Source organism: Cyanidioschyzon merolae, chromosome 20 (assembly GCF_000091205.1).
Source record: "Cyanidioschyzon merolae strain 10D DNA, chromosome 20, complete genome".
NCBI classification, from domain to species: domain Eukaryota; phylum Rhodophyta; class Bangiophyceae; order Cyanidiales; family Cyanidiaceae; genus Cyanidioschyzon; species Cyanidioschyzon merolae.
In genome coordinates, this window is record NC_010146.1 from 1,366,834 (window position 1) to 1,382,644 (window position 15,811).

Below are 15,811 nucleotides of genomic sequence, written 5' to 3' on the forward strand. Positions count from 1 at the left end.
CGTTGAAGTGCAACTGCAGGGGACACGTTGATCCGTGGAAGTTGCACGAATCTACTGTTCAGGAGCATCGTGACAAGTTTCGGCAATGGTCGAGCGGAACGTGTCACCTTGGCACTGTGTCCCTCTTGTACATTTAGGTATAGAAATGTAGGGAATACGGGGCAGAACATAGCACGCGCGCCCTCGAAGCATCTTGGATGCGTATCGCCCGAGTCAGCCGCAGCTTCAGAGCAGCCGTGCTATAGACGCTCCTACGTAGCTTATTGCCAGAACTGAACGCTGTGGAGCGCATGAGTCCAGTCCGCATACGTCTTGCGAGGCATGGGCGTCGACACGCGGCGGTGTTCCGTATCGTGGTGGCGGACTCGCGAGCACCACGCGACGGCCGCTTCCTCGAGCACGTCGGAACCTACAACCCGCGGGTAATTCGAGGGGCGAAGCTCGTTCAGTTCGACGTGAAAAGAACTCAGTACTGGCTGTCCGTGGGCGCCCAGCCGTCTGAGCGCGTCGCTAAGCTGCTGGGTTTGGCGGGCGTGCTGCCTCCGGCCCCAGTGCGAGGTCGCACGGCAGCACCGTCTGCAGCGGCACCGCAAAACTTGGGCGCTGTTCGAGGACTCGAATCTCTGGTTCCGACTTTCGCAGTGTCATGAGAATTTTAGTCGCGTACGCAGCCCATCAGAGCGGGAGGAAAATGACGCGGTTGTGAGAAGCGCACCGGAGCTGTACAGTTCGGAATGTTGCTGGTGCGACAGCTCGCAAATGGCAGAGTACCTTGCAATATTCCTCAATAGGCGCTATGGAATGCATCGAACAAAGCACATGGCATGTCGAGATAGAAGTTTGGGTTCTGCATTTGCAACTGTTGTTTTGCAGCGGCATGCTTCGAGCGCCAAATAGCATGTGGTTTGTGAACTGCACTTGAAGGGCCGCTGCAGGCGATATCTCCTGGTCATGTCGTGGCTACGCACATGAACGAGAGAATGTACATAGGAAATGGGGAACCTGGTGAATGAACTTCACGATCGCGAAGCTGGGGCGCAGATAGCCGATACCCTAAAAGCGCTCTACTCGCTTCTCGAGTCAGCGCGTCTTCGTTCGGATATTTGGAGCACTGGCTGGCAAGCATATTGCAATCTCCTTCAGAGGAGGTCAGAGATACACGCACCTCATTCCTGTGGAACGCGAAAACTGCACGTAGAGAAGTTGGCAGGCAGGCAGGCAGGCAGGCAGGCAGGAAGCATAGATGGATCTGCCTCTAGGGCCCCCGTGGTATGGAAGAAGCGCGCATACATTACTTGTTGCCTCTGAAATTTAAATGGAGTCGAATGAGCGTCTTCGTATTCCCAGGCAATGTCGTGGCACAATTCCAGACCTCGCGTCGGTGTACCACATACATATGCGCAAGGCTTGCGCTGTACCCCATAAAAATGCTACCTGTAGATATGACGGTAGGCTATTCCACCTAAAACATCTCAAGTCGTAGCAACCTTCGCTTCTGTAGACACCACAGCTACCACACCGTGTTCTTGTACGGTTTGGAGCAGCTTCTCCTCGAACCTAAACCGTATCAAATTCGCTCCCAGAGGTACACTACGAATGTTAGCAAACGGCTTTGACGGGGACGCTCTCGAGCGGCTACTCGCGGAGCTGCCGTGGCTTGCGCTCATCCTGTGCATACTCCCAGCTTTTGCTCGGAAGTTGCACGAGCTTGATCATTGTTCCACGGATATGGAGCGCAGCATAGGAAGCCGCTTGCTCGACCGAGTCCGTTGTCGCGGCCCGTGAAGCCCCAGTTACTCGTGCGCTCTCCAAGTTCAAGTTCATCCACGGATCAACACCAGTTAAAACGCCAGTGCAGTGCTTTCCATTTTTCAGCTCCACAGTGACTTGTTGACCAACGGCACCGCGGACGAGTCCGACCGGCAGCATCAGCGTTTGTTCTTGTGCAGTCGCTGCGACGCTCTGGACTACCGAGCGCTCTACCCGCTACAAAATGCTCGCAAAGAGCGTATAGTCACCCGCCAAGGTGACTCGACAAGCCCTCGACGAGTGCAGAGGTAAACATGGGCGATTTCTAGCGTAAGAGGCACCTCAGAGACATCTATGTGAATGGTTGGGGCGAGTAGAAATGTTCGGATTCTTCGTTCTGTCTGGCTGTTGCAACGGGGCGATACGTTGTCACGGGGCTGAAACAAGCAACTGCTGTCGCGTTAGCGCGAGACACTTGACATTTTGAACAAGAGTCGTTTCGATTTACCTGAACTTGGCGTTACGTGAGTGCAAACTATCGGGCGACTGTGAAAAAGACTCCGTTGGGTGCTTTGGCTGCTGCCACTCCACCGAATCAACCTTAGAAGCGCCTCGCTGACACGCGAAGCTGTGGCTCTTTCTAGGCCGCTCGACGAACGAGGCGACTTTTGACGTGTCCGAGCAGATGCAACTTGACAATGGTTCGATTGCGACGTCGCTGGTGCACGTTGCGACACCAGCAGCAGAGCACGTGTACTGCGTAGCCTGCCAGTGGTCTCCGGCGGACGGGGTCGCTGCTTCAGACGCCAACAACGGCCACTCTGCTCCCAGTAAAGCGCTTTCGCCCGAGGCACTGCTCGAAAAGAGACGGCAGCACTACCGCTCTGACTGGCACCGCGTCAACCTGAAGCGTCGCACCGCTCAACTACCACCTCTATCGGAGGCTGAGTTCACGGAACGGTGCAGGAACTGGGAAAGCGGCGGTGAAACCGTTCAGATGGATTTCGGCGGACTCGAGGACGAGAACACCTCAAGCAGCGAGGAACCCTGGAGCAGCTACAGCGTGAAAGTACCTGTGGGATCTGCGCTACCTGAGGACGCCCTGTTCTCCGCCGCTCGATTTGCGAGGTCGTCAGCCGTGAACGGCGAGCGTCAACCCAGCAGCCGCCGTGTGGCATGCATCTGGTGTCTGAAAGAGTTTTCCAGTGAGAAAGCCCTGCAACAACACGAGCGTACCGCGAGGCATCGAGAGAAGCTGCGAGAACTTGGCATCCCAGAATCTGATGAGCAGCACCAGCACCAGAAGCAGCAGCAGCAGCAGCAGCAGCTCATCTCCGGTGCATCAAAGGAAACGAGTCTCGAAACTGCAGACCTGGACGCTTGGCTCGCTGAGCGCATGCAAGAAGCGCGTCCCCTTGATATCCACGAATGTCTTTTCTGTAACCACAAGGTTGCCGTTGACGAGAATGTTTCAGAACAGGAGCGCAGCGGCGCTCTCCTTGCAAATCTCCGCCACATGGCCAAAGAGCACTCATTCTTTGTGCCCTATATAGAGTACTGCTATGATCTTGCCGGACTCGTACGATACCTGGGAGTCAAGGTCGGTCTTGGCTACTGTTGCGTGTTCGGGGGAAGGGTCGTGCCGCTCTCGCAAGACACTACGGACTCCGCGGAGCAGCTGTTCGAGCGTCGTGCGGAGGTATTCAGCAGCTTACAGGCCTGTCGAAATCATATGCGAGATGCTGGGCACTGCCGGTTGCCCGATTTTGATCAGGAGGAGGTTTGGGATGAGTATCAGGAATTCTACAGTTTTACCCCAGTACGAGCAGACGCGCTGCTGTCGTCTGCCGCGGATGCGAGCGAAGCGCTTTCTCCAGGCACGCCACATGAGGCTGCGGGTGAGGCTGAGTCTGTCGCTCTTGCGCCATGGGAAAAGTGGGTCTCGGTCGCCGAGGCACCGAGATCTACGCACCCACCAGATGAAGAAGTTGTTGGCCTTCAACTAGGTGCGAGTGGACGAACTATTGCACACCGGTCTCTCTGGCGATACTATCGCCAGCGTGTGCATGATCATCACCGCACGCAGCTACCTGTCTGCATTGCTCGACAAGAGCGCCAGCAGATGGTGCTGGCTTATCAGGAGCTCGCCCACACGGCTGCAATCGGCTTCACTGGACCCGCAGCGTCGCAGCCGTATCCCAGTATTCCACCACGTCGAGTGCTTGAGCGCTGGCGACGCGACCAGCTCGCACTGGCTGAACGGAACGCAGCGACGCGCCGCGGCCGGGCAGCACGTTCATCCATAGCGGTGCTGAACTCTGGCTATCGTGGCTAGTAGCGCATGTTGAACAGGATCCTCGGTTGCAGGCGGAATTGCGGCCGATCAGGCGAATAGATGCCGGTGTCTGAACGGAAGGTGCGCTGTTTGTTGGCGGCTCGCGGCCAGTATCGCAAGTTCGTATGCGGGACGCTGAAGTGGAACCAGTTCCTCAGCTAGCTTCCTGTTTGCACCTGGATGCTAAGCCTCGATGCTAGCTCTCTATGTGCAGTGTGCAGGACAGCATGCAGGCAAACAATGAAACAGAGCATGATCCTTATTCGTAAACAGGGCCAGTTATCGTGCCGACAGACCCAGGATCCGAGTAAAGGAACTTACGCCCTGCACGTCTAGCTCCAGATTCGCAAAGATATGCATGTGAGCACGGGTGCAAGTCCATTTAAAATCAAGCGTACAGCGCTTGCTCGATAGATAGAGAATCGAGCAGCACGAAAACTGCATGTGGATGTCACGCTGCAGCGACATTTACCTCCATTTTCTTCGGGCTTGGACGAGCGACAACGGCTGCCAGGTGAGCCAACATCAACAGCCGAGCGCGATGCCGTTCTCCTGCACGCCCAGCAATGATATGCAGAGTGACGGATTCCCATTCATTCCATCTGGTCAGCGCTCTTTCGCGACAACTGATATTAATGTAAGCAATCTGTTTGGAGAATTTACATACGCATGCATAAAACGGGACCTTGTTTTCGTGCTGTTCTGCCTGGTCGTGAAGCGTAGCGCGATGCGTCGAGTCCTCGGTCGTTTCCGCGGACTGGAGCTATACTGGCGAATCTCGTCAGTGCACACACGTCAAGTCGACGGATATCTGCCTCTGGAATCGCTGGAATCGTTCACCAGGGATATGGGGAGCACTCGACGCTTCAAGTATGCCCTCTTGGTGCACGCTGAAGAATCGAATCATGGAACACCAGCATCATCTATCAATCGCCCAGGAAAATCGTTATAGGTATCAAGAAACGGTGCTCCAGCCCCTCGATTCAGCGGAACTACACTGCACTAGTGCCGCGCTCTAGACGAAAGTCTGATCCCCGTTCCCCTCGCCACTGCTCTTTGTCCATCAGAATTCTTTAATAATTGTGCACCATGCCCACACGGCATGCAACACGATTCCCTCGAATATTCATTTGACAAAACGCTGCGGGACGCTTCGGAAGCACGAAGCATTTCCTCACTTTGACCGAGGCGTTCAAGTCTCCGCGCAGAAAGTACGTGCACACATGATTGCTGTTGGAATTATACCATAACAAACTACCTGCATTCGACTGCCTCGCCATCTGGCTGGACGTCAGCATACCGGGAATCATCCCGTACGTTCTGCTCTTTTGTGAGACGCTTCTTCTCTTCCAGTTCCAACGCGTATTTGTGCTTGTGATGCGCGTATGCTGTCCTAGACGCATCGATGAACATCGGATACATTGGATTGCTGCATTCGTTGTACGTTCTCTTCCGGGGAGCAGCGGTGCAGCCCTTGCGAGCTAGAATACGTCCAGGGCCACCGGCGACCTTCAAACGAAGCGACGTATCGGAAATTTGCTTTTCTAAATCATAGAGTATACTCGGGAATGCTCGCTGCTTGCGTTCGTAGAACTGCAACCTTTTGCGAACCTCTACTTTGTCTCACTGACTCCTGAAAAGTACACTCCGAGTGAGCCTTTCGGACGTTCGCGACTTCAATAATAACGAAGCACACAGAGCATGCTTCTCTGCTCGATTAGGTACCGAGCGCGTTGATGTGGCCCTGCTGTCATCATTCCACCTGTTGTTAAACGTACTTGCGTCCATTACGCTGGATTTCCAACGATATCTAGCTATGGGAAGGTCAGCTCGCATAGCATCTTCTGTCTGGTGTACCAATCCTCGCGGGAATGTTTGATAGAAGAATTCCAGAGGGATATAGGCAGCTGGCAGCTCTGCGTCTGGAACTGTCACGAACAGTTGCATGACGAGATATGTCACGCCGAGGAAGGCTAAGCGAGACTTTCTCGAATAAGAACCTATGCGATCGTCAATGAAGGCGAGCATGAATCGACGCCAAGGATACGTAAGATTCGTCTGCTGATCTGGGAGCGTAGAATTGGTGTTTGATGTAAGAGAAGACACCTTGAATGGGAACGAACCATGGAGAACGGGCTCGTACGACGATAAGCTCAACGCCAAGCTCAGTTGCGTACTTTTTGACCGCTTTTGATTGATGAAAAGCGACATTTTCAGAGAGAGCAGCCACGAAGCGTACATCGCTGAAGAATGAGGTGTCGAATGATCCGGTCTGTTTGGCGATTTCTAGGCGACCAAACGATTGATTCGCCGCTGCCACTGGTAGTGTCGCCGTGCTCGCTCGTCGCTGCTTTACGAACAGCGGCTTGTTTACACGTTTGAGGGCCCAAATACACAGGTCTGCCATTTCTCCGAAATAAAATCTCCCCGAGAAAGACGTACACACGTCAGTCCTGTAATACGTGTTGCAGTTTTACTATGAAATAGACGGCGCTGCTCAACGCGCAACCGCCTTCCATGGAAGCGTCTTTTCTTCTCCATCCATGTCTTTTTCTTTCCTTTTGTATCAACGGCACGGCAACTGTGCATCTTGAGGCTTCTTCTACAGTATTTCTTCGTGAGCATGCAGATTAGAATGGCTTGCTCCGGAGCCAATTGTGTTGATCGAGCTGGAGAAACTCTGTTTTGTGCGAAAGGCGTTCTGGATACGGACTGCAAGAAGGATGGATCTTCCCGCACCTGTTGATTGCCGAGTACCTGGCTTGGACAGGAGAGGTCTTTTTCGCACGCTAGTAGAGACACCATCAAGCTAGTCCGCGAACGTTCTCCAATGTGCAGGATAGAATCCGTTTCTTGATTACCTGCCAGAAAAACAAACGCAAACAATTAAGGTGTATTGCGACGGGAATTCCAGAATTCACTGCTCTGCATGTAACGATAGGGGGTCGCTGTTGTGCCAACGGACGTACTGCCAACGCCTGTTGGGCCACGAAGCACACCTACGACCTAGGGGCTACGCAACGCTTCTAGCAAGGGACGTTCGGGTCCCTCGCATTCGCCCCAGGCACCGAGCGGCTCGTCAGAATGTCAAAGGGCTGCTTCTTGCAAACTCCGCCCTCATCGCGCATAGGTGTAGTGTGCGCTCATGAAGAGTTGGAACAACACAGAATCGCGTCTGTGACACTGTTAATTCTGACGCACTTAGTATTGCCCTGCCGACTAACGGAGCTGGAGTGCAACTGTCTCCTTGGTGCCTAGCAACTTCTGGGCGTCACTATGGACGCCAACTGGTTACCGCTCACGCCCAGTGCAGCGCTGGCATCCGAAGTAGCCCCGCCCGAGCCGCTCCAATATCATGGCCAGTAGACAGACCCGCGAGGTCCAGGTACAAGTCTCGCGTATTGGACGAGCCCAATGGGCCAGTGCTCGGAGCGCCTCCGCAGTTGCAGGTGCCGAGCAAAGGCCTGTGTCCAGAGACGGCTACGCGTTCTCCAAGCGACCGCGAAGATAGCGCCGGACACTGAAACTGTGTCCTGGTCGCCACGGACCTCCAGTGTGACTGCACTTGCCGATTGACAGACAGCTCGAGCCGATGTAGCAAACAGGCAGAGAATGGCCTTTTGGTCTCTCTTTATGCGTTCGATCACCGGTGCGTCACCGAATCCATCAGGCCCCTATTCCTGCGAAGCATACCTGTCTGGAACAGTTGGAACGGTTAGTCGTCTGCATGGAAAGTAAACCCGGTTTCCTAATCACGACTACGACTCATACAGCCCGTGTTACCTGGCTCTATATAACCGCCTCATCGAAGTCAATGCACGACTCGTTGGCTAAGTACGGTTGGCAGCGGACCCGTTGCACTGCACCAGGCACAGCGCTACATGCTACCGTCCAGGCACATGCGCATTCGTGCAATGGACACACCGCGCTCTACACACTGCTCCATCACCGCTGGCGAGTAAGGAGTGGCTGTGGGGAGCGCCGCCGGGGAGATTCATGCTAGATCGCGACATGGCGTGCAGTGGACACACCGCGCTCTACACACTGCTCCATCACCGCTGGCGAATAAGGAGAGCTGTGGCGAGCGCCGCCCCCGCCGCCGCCACCGGGGAGATTCATGCTAGATCGCGACTGGCGTGCAATGGACACACCGCGCTCTACACACTGCTCCATCACCGCTGGCGAATAAGGAGTGGCTGTGGGGAGCGCCGCCCCCGCCGCCGCCACCGGGGAGATTCATGCTAGATCGCGACGGGCGTGCAATGGACACACCGCGCTCTACACACTGCTCCATCACCGCTGGCGAATAAGGAGTGGCTGTGGGGAGCGCCGCCCCCGCCGCCGCCACCGGGGAGATTCATGCTAGATCGCGACGGGCGTGCAATGGACACACCGCGCTCTACACACTGCTCCATCACCGCTGGCGAGTAAGGAGTGGCTGTGGCGAGCGCCGCCCCCCGCCGCCGCCACCGGGGAGATTCATGCTAGATCGCGACATGGCGTGCAATGGACACACCGCGCTCTACACACTGCTCCATCACCGCTGGCGAGTAAGGAGTGGCTGTGGCGAGCGCCGCCCCCGCCGCCGCCACCGGGGAGATTCATGCTAGATCGCGACATGGCGTGCAATGGACACACCGCGCTCTACACACTGCTCCATCACCGCTGGCGAGTAAGGAGTGGCTGTGGCGAGCGCCGCCCCCCGCCGCCGCCACCGGGGAGATTCATGCTAGATCGCGACATGGCGTCGTGTCGCATCGATCTGCGCCAACAGATCACGTGCGGTTCGCACGCTACCGTCAAGCGTTTTCCCTCGCCGCACAGCGCATTCCACAGAGCCAACGAGTATGAGCGATCAACCAAGCGTATCCGTTAAAGTGCCTCTTTATGAGAAGATCTACCAGTTAGATGGGTTCATTGGCGACGAGGAGCGAAACGCTTTACAACTTCCTGAAGGCGTCGACGAAGCTGGACTCTTCGTCACTGTCTACGTTTCCCGAGAGAGCACGTACCCCGGTGATGCACCAGCTGGTGGTGCGACTCCTCACGAGAACACAGGAGATCCGAGCGTTGCTCGCGAGGATATTGTAGACTGGCGTAAAGCGCGTATCGTTTGTCGTTTTCTGCTCGTGCTTCTCAGCAGAGAGGAGGTACGTCATCTTGATCAGTTGGGGGCGTCTGTGCCCAAGTCGTTGAAGGAGCGCATCGCCGAGCGCAATCGCTTTGAGTGGTCTCGTATTTTGCAAAATCGTCCGACGTACTTGCACTGGGGGGTAGCCAGGGATCACCCTGATGAGTGGACGCTACCCGAGGCGAAAACGTTTCCCCCGGGAACGATTCGTTTCGATAAGATCGCTGTACGCACCGAGTTTCCCGCCGAGCACCCAAGGATTCGCATCAACGTACCTTTCTTCGAATCTGGCAACGAGTTGCGCACGATCCGAGGAATCAAGGCAGTAGTCTACCGAGCAAAAGACCACAAATACTTTAAAGACGGTAGAAGAGATATTTTCGTGCCTGTCTGGGACTCTGTGCGGACCTGGGTCATCGACGGCGCAGGCATCGAAGAGAACGTTGCAGAGCTTTCGTTGACGGAATCTGCTTTTCGGACGGCATTAGGTGTTTCACGCAGTGATTCGTACATGTCGCTTTCACGGGAAACATCCCCGGGACCGGACGCCTCTGGTAGCGGGCGCTCAGCAGTGCGCCGGTCGATCTCGCTGAGCTCGGTTCGTAAGCTCAAGTCCTCAGCATCTCTTGATCGATTGGTGAAAGCCGGGGCGCCACAGGATCGCTCATTAAAGGCAGTGCGCAGGATCCATACAGCGGCGACCGTTCTTTTCGAAGAACTGTTTGGGGGCGTCGGTCGCGGCGGCAGCGGCCACCTTGATGTTGTCGTGGAGGAAATGGAGCCCCAGTCCGAGTACCACATTCATATGGCGACAGATATCAGCGGATTGGCACTTCACTGGGGAGTCAGCCGCAAGAAACCAGGTCAGTGGGTGCTTCCGCGTCGAGACTGGTGGCCCGCTGGCGTTACCAGCCAAGTCGATCACAAGGCTGTGCGCAGTGAGTTCGAAGCTGATCAGGATAACCCGGGCGTATGGCGCCTAGATATGTGCTTCCGCCGCGAATCCGAAGATGACATTGCAAACGGAGAGTCTTGGTTGCCGTCTGCACTAGTATTTGTTCTGTATCAAGCAGAGTACAATTTTTGGTCGAACTATCATAATGATAATTTTGTTGTACCAGTCGCACCGCCGGCGCCCTCCGTTCTTGAGGACGTATACGCTTCGTATTTACACACGTTGCAGGAGCAGGAAAAGATGCTGGGCGATCGCGCCCAGGGCGAGGAACCAGAAACCCTGCCTGTTGGCACAATCCTGGGTCTGGAGAGACGCTCGCTCGACGACGATGGCGAGACAGTTATTTGTTTCTCCGTCGAAGAGGATGGCTTCGCGCTCCGAGTTCATGCTGACTTGTCGCCGCTCGTCATCCATTGGGGGATCGCGCGGCATCGGGTCACTGAGTTTCTGCAACCCGACGAAAGTCTCGCGGTTGAAACCAAGGGTCGGACCTACCGCTTCGAAAACAAAGCCATGCGGACCGAATTCGTGCCGGATGAGCATCATCAGGGCACCTACTATGCGGAAATCCACCTGAAGAAGGAGCATGCACCGCGCGCAGTCACCTTTGTGCTCTTTAATCCCGAGCTGAATCGTTGGTACCGCGCTGAGGGCGGCGGCAACTTTGTGCTACGAATGGATCTGGAGTCGTTCTCGCAGCTCCCAGGAAGTGTTGGCAAACACGAAGACGTCGCCCAGAAGATCATCGAGGTTGAGGTCGAGTACGGATCCTGGACGCTCATGCACCGTTACAATTTGGCGAATGATATCCTACGGAACAGCATGTCTGCTTTGGATGCGGATCTTTTGCAGATAGTCTTTGTGTGGTTACGGTATAGCTTCCTGCGGCAGCTGGACTGGCAGCGCTCCTACAACACGCAACCGCGCCTGTTAGCGCACGCTCAGGAGCAGCTCACGACGACGCTAGCTCAGGTCTTTGTCAGTCGTCCAGATCTCCGGCTCTGGGTGCGCCTGTGTCTCTCGATGCTGGGCCGAGGCGGAGGCAACGGCCAGCGAATTCGAGACGACATCCTGCGGATCATGCACAAGCATCACATACCGGAAACGCCGGGTCATTTTATGGAACAGTGGCACCAAAAGCTGCACAATAATACGACTCCAGACGACGTGGCAATCTGTGAGAGTTATCTCGCATTTCTACGATCTAATGGCGACAAGAACGTCTTCTATGAGACGCTGCAAAAGCACGGCGTAACGAAAGAACGTTTGGCATCTTATGAACGTCCGATATTCGCGGAGGTGCAAACCTATCCCTGTGACACCAACAGCCTTATACACGACTTTGAGGAGTACCTTCACGTTCTGAAGAGCGTGCACTCCGGAACAGACCTGGCGGTTGTTCTGGACTATGCGCGCTGGACGCTTGATCAGGAGCTCATTAGCAAGGTTGAGCATATCCAGTCGGTGCGAGCGGAGCTCATGGCGAGTCCACAGGGGGCGCTCGAGTTCTCCTTCTTGATTGCTGAGGCGAGGAAGATGCTCCAGAGTACCTTAGAGCACGTCGAAGATCCAACGCGCGTTCGGGATATGCTGTTCCTTGACCTGGCGCTTGACGAGCTCGCTCGCTTGGCCGTCGAGAGTCAGGGGCTTGCCGACTACGTTGCCGAGACCGATGTCCAAAAAGCCTGCAATCTTTTGGTGGTTCTAGCACAGCACGTTGGATGGTCTATGCTATCCAGTGCGTTCCTGGAAACCAGTTATGATCTTGCGGCGCTGGTGTACGGTATTCAGTCGGACGTACAATTGCAGGAGCCAGATTTCGGTCTCCGCCTCTATGCGACAATGGAGCGCCTCATGGACTGCGTCGGGCATGATGTGGTGGAACGGCTCCACCACGACGTGCAACCCAAGGCGGTGTACATTGGCGTTGGCTGCAACATCGACCAAAAGGTTGTGACGCTTTTCTCGGAAGAGCTCATTCGGGGTCAGGCGGCCTTTGCACTGGCCCAAGTCCTTCGCCCGCTCATGAGGAATATTCGCAAGCAAGCTAATCTCGGAAATTGGCAGGTAATTAGCCCGGGATCATGCACTGGTCAAGGAGCGGTATTTGACGAGCTCCTGTCCATTCAGTACAAGACGTTTGCCGAGCCCACGGTAGCGTTTGTGCGCCGCATATCCGGAGAGGAGGAGATTCCCACCGGCATGGTCGGCCTCATCACTACCGACACACTCGACATACTCTCGCATTGTGCGGTTCGGGCACGCAACGAGCATGTCGTCTTGGCCTGTTGTTTCTCCGAGGAGCTTTTTGATCAGCTCACAGAGCGATTCCGTGGTGCCTGGGTCGCCGTGCGCTCCCTAACCGATGGTTCTCTGGATTTCCAACCGATACAGGAGGGAGCTGGACGCACCACGGCGGCGGATACGACGGATGGAGCATCCGAACACGCCCAACGTCGAGCGGTATCCATGCGCTCCGATATCGAGAAAAAGCCAGTGAAATCGGTGCTTGGTATTGCGCAGTTCAACACGCAGCGTGGAGGTTCCAAGTCGAACTCGCTTGCCAAACTCATCCGCGTGATACCGGACTGGATTCACATCCCTCCGTGCGCGTTGCTACCCTTTGGAGTTTGCGAGCAGGTGCTTGCAGAGGCACAGAATTCTGACGTGGGGGAGCGTTTCCAGCAGCTCATGGCGGAACTGGACGGAAAGGGGCCTACCGATGACTGCAGCGCCTTGCTCGCACGTTTGCGGCACTGTGTTCGGCAACTTGCACCGAGTGATACCTTCATGAAGGAGTTGCAACAGGTTCTCCAGCACGAAGGTTTCCACTCCATTGACAACCTCGATATGAGGCGCGCCTGGGAGTGTATCCTAGATGTTTGGGCATCCAAATTCAACGACCGGGCGTTTCTGGCGTTGCGCAAAGCAGGCGCTGTTGGGAAAACCTCATTGTCCTCGCTCTACATGGCAGTTTTGGTCCAGGAGGTGGTCCCTGCGGACTATGCCTTCGTCCTGCATACGAAGAATCCGTTCACTGGGGAGCCATCAGAGATCTATGGTGAATTGGTTCATGGTCTGGGTGAAGTGCTTGTTGGCAACTACCCAGGCCGTGCGCTCGGATTTACGTACTCGAAAAGCACGGGTCAAGTGCGCGTCTGCAACTACCCCAGCAAGACCAAAGCGCTTATTCCACGTGGTGGCTTGATTTTTCGCAGTGACTCCAACGGAGAGGACCTCGAGGACTTTGCTGGAGCTGGGCTCTTTGATTCCATCCTTATGCAACCAGCCGAAGAAGTTGTCGTTCGTTACCGTGAACTCAAAATTCTGCAGGACAAAGCTTACCTGGAACGTATCCTCTCAAAAATAGGAAAATGTGGGATTGAAATTGAGAGCAATTGTGGTAACAAACCGCAGGATATTGAAGGTTGCATTTGCGGCGAGGATGTGTACGTCGTTCAATCACGTGACCAAGTCTAGATATCGGTCGTTGAATGCGAAGAATTTAAAGTCTGGGATGCATTACCCGAGACCAGCGGACGCCGCTGGCAAGTGCTCGGTTTCTGCTTGCGCTGCGAGCGCTGCCCAGTGCCGAATGTCGTGGCCAGCAGGGCGACTTTCGCGATGCGGCATCGACAGGCGCTCCGAGTGCTCAGTCATATCGAAGCAGGGGACCTCATGACCGGTCAGCTGTTGCCCAGGAAAACCGTTGTCGGTGAAAATGTACGAGGCGTCCTGCTTGCACGATTGCTGAACCGTACCATACCAGTGCATCGCTCCAGACGAGAAGCCGATGTGCGCTTGCTGGAGCTTTGCTTTTCCTTGGTGGCAAGTTTTCCGCGTTTCAGCATCATGCGTATACGGTGTATGGAATGGTTCACGTGAAGCTTTCACCTGCGGCAAACCCGATGGACGCTTCTGACGCACGAGACGTCTCCGGATGTGAATTGACGTGTTCGAGCTTCGGTGCAGCGCGTGTTTGCACACATCGTTGCCGATGGCATCACTGCATAGCAAACCTGGTACCGTCGATTGCTTCGTCATCTGATATTCGGTCTGCGTACTGTGGATTATCTCGTGGATCCGGCCCTGTTGCATTCCCTTTTTTGTTGTAGCAGTATCAGCGGGTACTCGTGCTTGTGGGGCGTGTTCTTCGTCCTTGACGCGTGCATTGGAATCGAACCCAATCGATTCCTTTATTGGTTGCTTGCTCTCGTCGACGGAGCAGGAGTGCAGGAATCGCGCGCTAGAGCACATCCAGCGCTACAGGCTACCACTGAACGACGCAACTTGTCACCCGCGTCCTTTTTCAACGCACTGAGCAAGTTGGCGAATCCACGATCCTGGTCACCGTACAGCCAAAAGCCCCAGCGTCTCGTGCTCGATCTCGTGTACGCTTGGTGATGATCGATGACATGATCCGTATTGACGCACATTGGTGCTCAGAAGCGTAGCATCCATAGCTACAGTTCCCGCTCTTCTGAGCCAGGAAGGTTAGGGAACAGAACGCACGGGGTTCGCCTCATGAAGCGCTCAACATTGACCCAGGTATGTTTTCGTTCTCGTGCGATAGGTTTGATACTTTTTGCATTTACGCTTTAGATAATGCGATAGCGGACTTTCAGCACAGACAGTTCACGGTATCCGGGAAGGCGTTTGTGCGAATCTCGGATCCGACCATCATGCTAGCTAGCATCTTCAGAAGCGAGCATCACCTTTCGTACGAATGCTAGATCGAACGATTTCATAGTAACGAGGACAGCTGGTAACCGTTCGACCGGAGCGCCCGATTCATTGTTGCATACCGGTACGCGTCTAGGCGAGGGAAGCTGAACGAGCCTTCCCCGAAGTCAGAGGCTACTCGATCATGAACCGCATTCGGCGTCTTACTCTTTGGAGGATTCTCCACGCTGGTATGTTTTCGTAAAAACGCCTTGACAACGACATCAGATTGATGTTTCTGCTGCAGCCGTTTCTCCCGCTTGTCCATCCTCGTCCACTATTTGAAAGAATCGCTCTCTTCTTTTCGTAATGGTTTATTGCACCTTCCCGTTACTTTACAGGGTGACATATTCGTGGTCGCAGTACGCTATATTCATGGTGTCCTCCGGGTTCAAGTGCATTTAGTGGACGATGGGAATGAATACCGCCTTTTCTATGCTTGTGAAGACGATGCCACAGGTACCATTTCGTCACCGTCGACGTCACGAGCACAACCGTGCAGAAAATCACGCCTTGCCGCTCGCTCCCGCACACTGTCAGAAGAGCAACAGAGCATTTCAGGACTGGTGAAGGTAGCGAACGACTCGTCATTTGATCTGAGCGCGTCACCATCGCGTTTGGTAGCGGAGCAGACGCCTTGGATTTGGATTGAGTCAATGAGAATAGGCTGCCGCTATGAGCAGCTCAACGCCATTCGCAGCTGCATGCTCCTCGACCGCCCTTGGGTGGTTCAGAACGACGTTACCTAGAAGCACCGCAGAAGAACGTGCCAAAAGACAAGTCACGACGAGCTTCGTTGAGGGCTGGGCATGTTGCACCATCACGTCTGTTGGGCGGTCTGTAGGCGACCGACGCTCAACATCGCCCCGGGTGCTGATGCTGTCGTCATGCTCGATTGTCTCTTCTTGATGAGCAGCGT

At 55.0% G+C, this 15,811-nt stretch overlaps 4 protein-coding genes across 4 annotated transcripts; 3 read left to right on the plus strand and 1 right to left on the minus strand.

Annotated features, from left to right (window-relative positions):
• Nucleotides 1-290: 290 nt before the first annotated feature.
• Nucleotides 291-650, plus strand: CYME_CMT544C (mitochondrial ribosomal protein S16, precursor; the record flags this gene model as incomplete). Its single annotated transcript, XM_005539440.1, has 1 exon — nucleotides 291-650. The coding sequence occupies one exon, from the start codon at nucleotides 291-293 to the stop codon at nucleotides 648-650; it is 360 nt and encodes a 119-aa protein (XP_005539497.1).
• Nucleotides 651-1,635: 985 nt separating this feature from the next.
• Nucleotides 1,636-1,929, minus strand: CYME_CMT545C (similar to U6 snRNA-associated Sm-like protein; the record flags this gene model as incomplete). The annotated part of the gene is made up of 1 exon (XM_005539441.1): nucleotides 1,636-1,929. The coding sequence occupies one exon, from the start codon at nucleotides 1,927-1,929 to the stop codon at nucleotides 1,636-1,638; it is 294 nt and encodes a 97-aa protein (XP_005539498.1).
• A 505-nt stretch (nucleotides 1,930-2,434) lies between these two features.
• CYME_CMT546C (unknown zinc finger protein) lies at nucleotides 2,435-4,084 on the plus strand (the record flags this gene model as incomplete). The annotated part of the gene is made up of 1 exon (XM_005539442.1): nucleotides 2,435-4,084. One exon carries the CDS (start codon nucleotides 2,435-2,437, stop codon nucleotides 4,082-4,084), a length of 1,650 nt encoding a protein of 549 aa, XP_005539499.1.
• A 4,847-nt stretch (nucleotides 4,085-8,931) lies between these two features.
• Nucleotides 8,932-13,650, plus strand: CYME_CMT547C (starch associated protein R1; the record flags this gene model as incomplete). Its single annotated transcript, XM_005539443.1, has 1 exon — nucleotides 8,932-13,650. One exon carries the CDS (start codon nucleotides 8,932-8,934, stop codon nucleotides 13,648-13,650), a length of 4,719 nt encoding a protein of 1,572 aa, XP_005539500.1.
• Nucleotides 13,651-15,811: the final 2,161 nt, after the last annotated feature.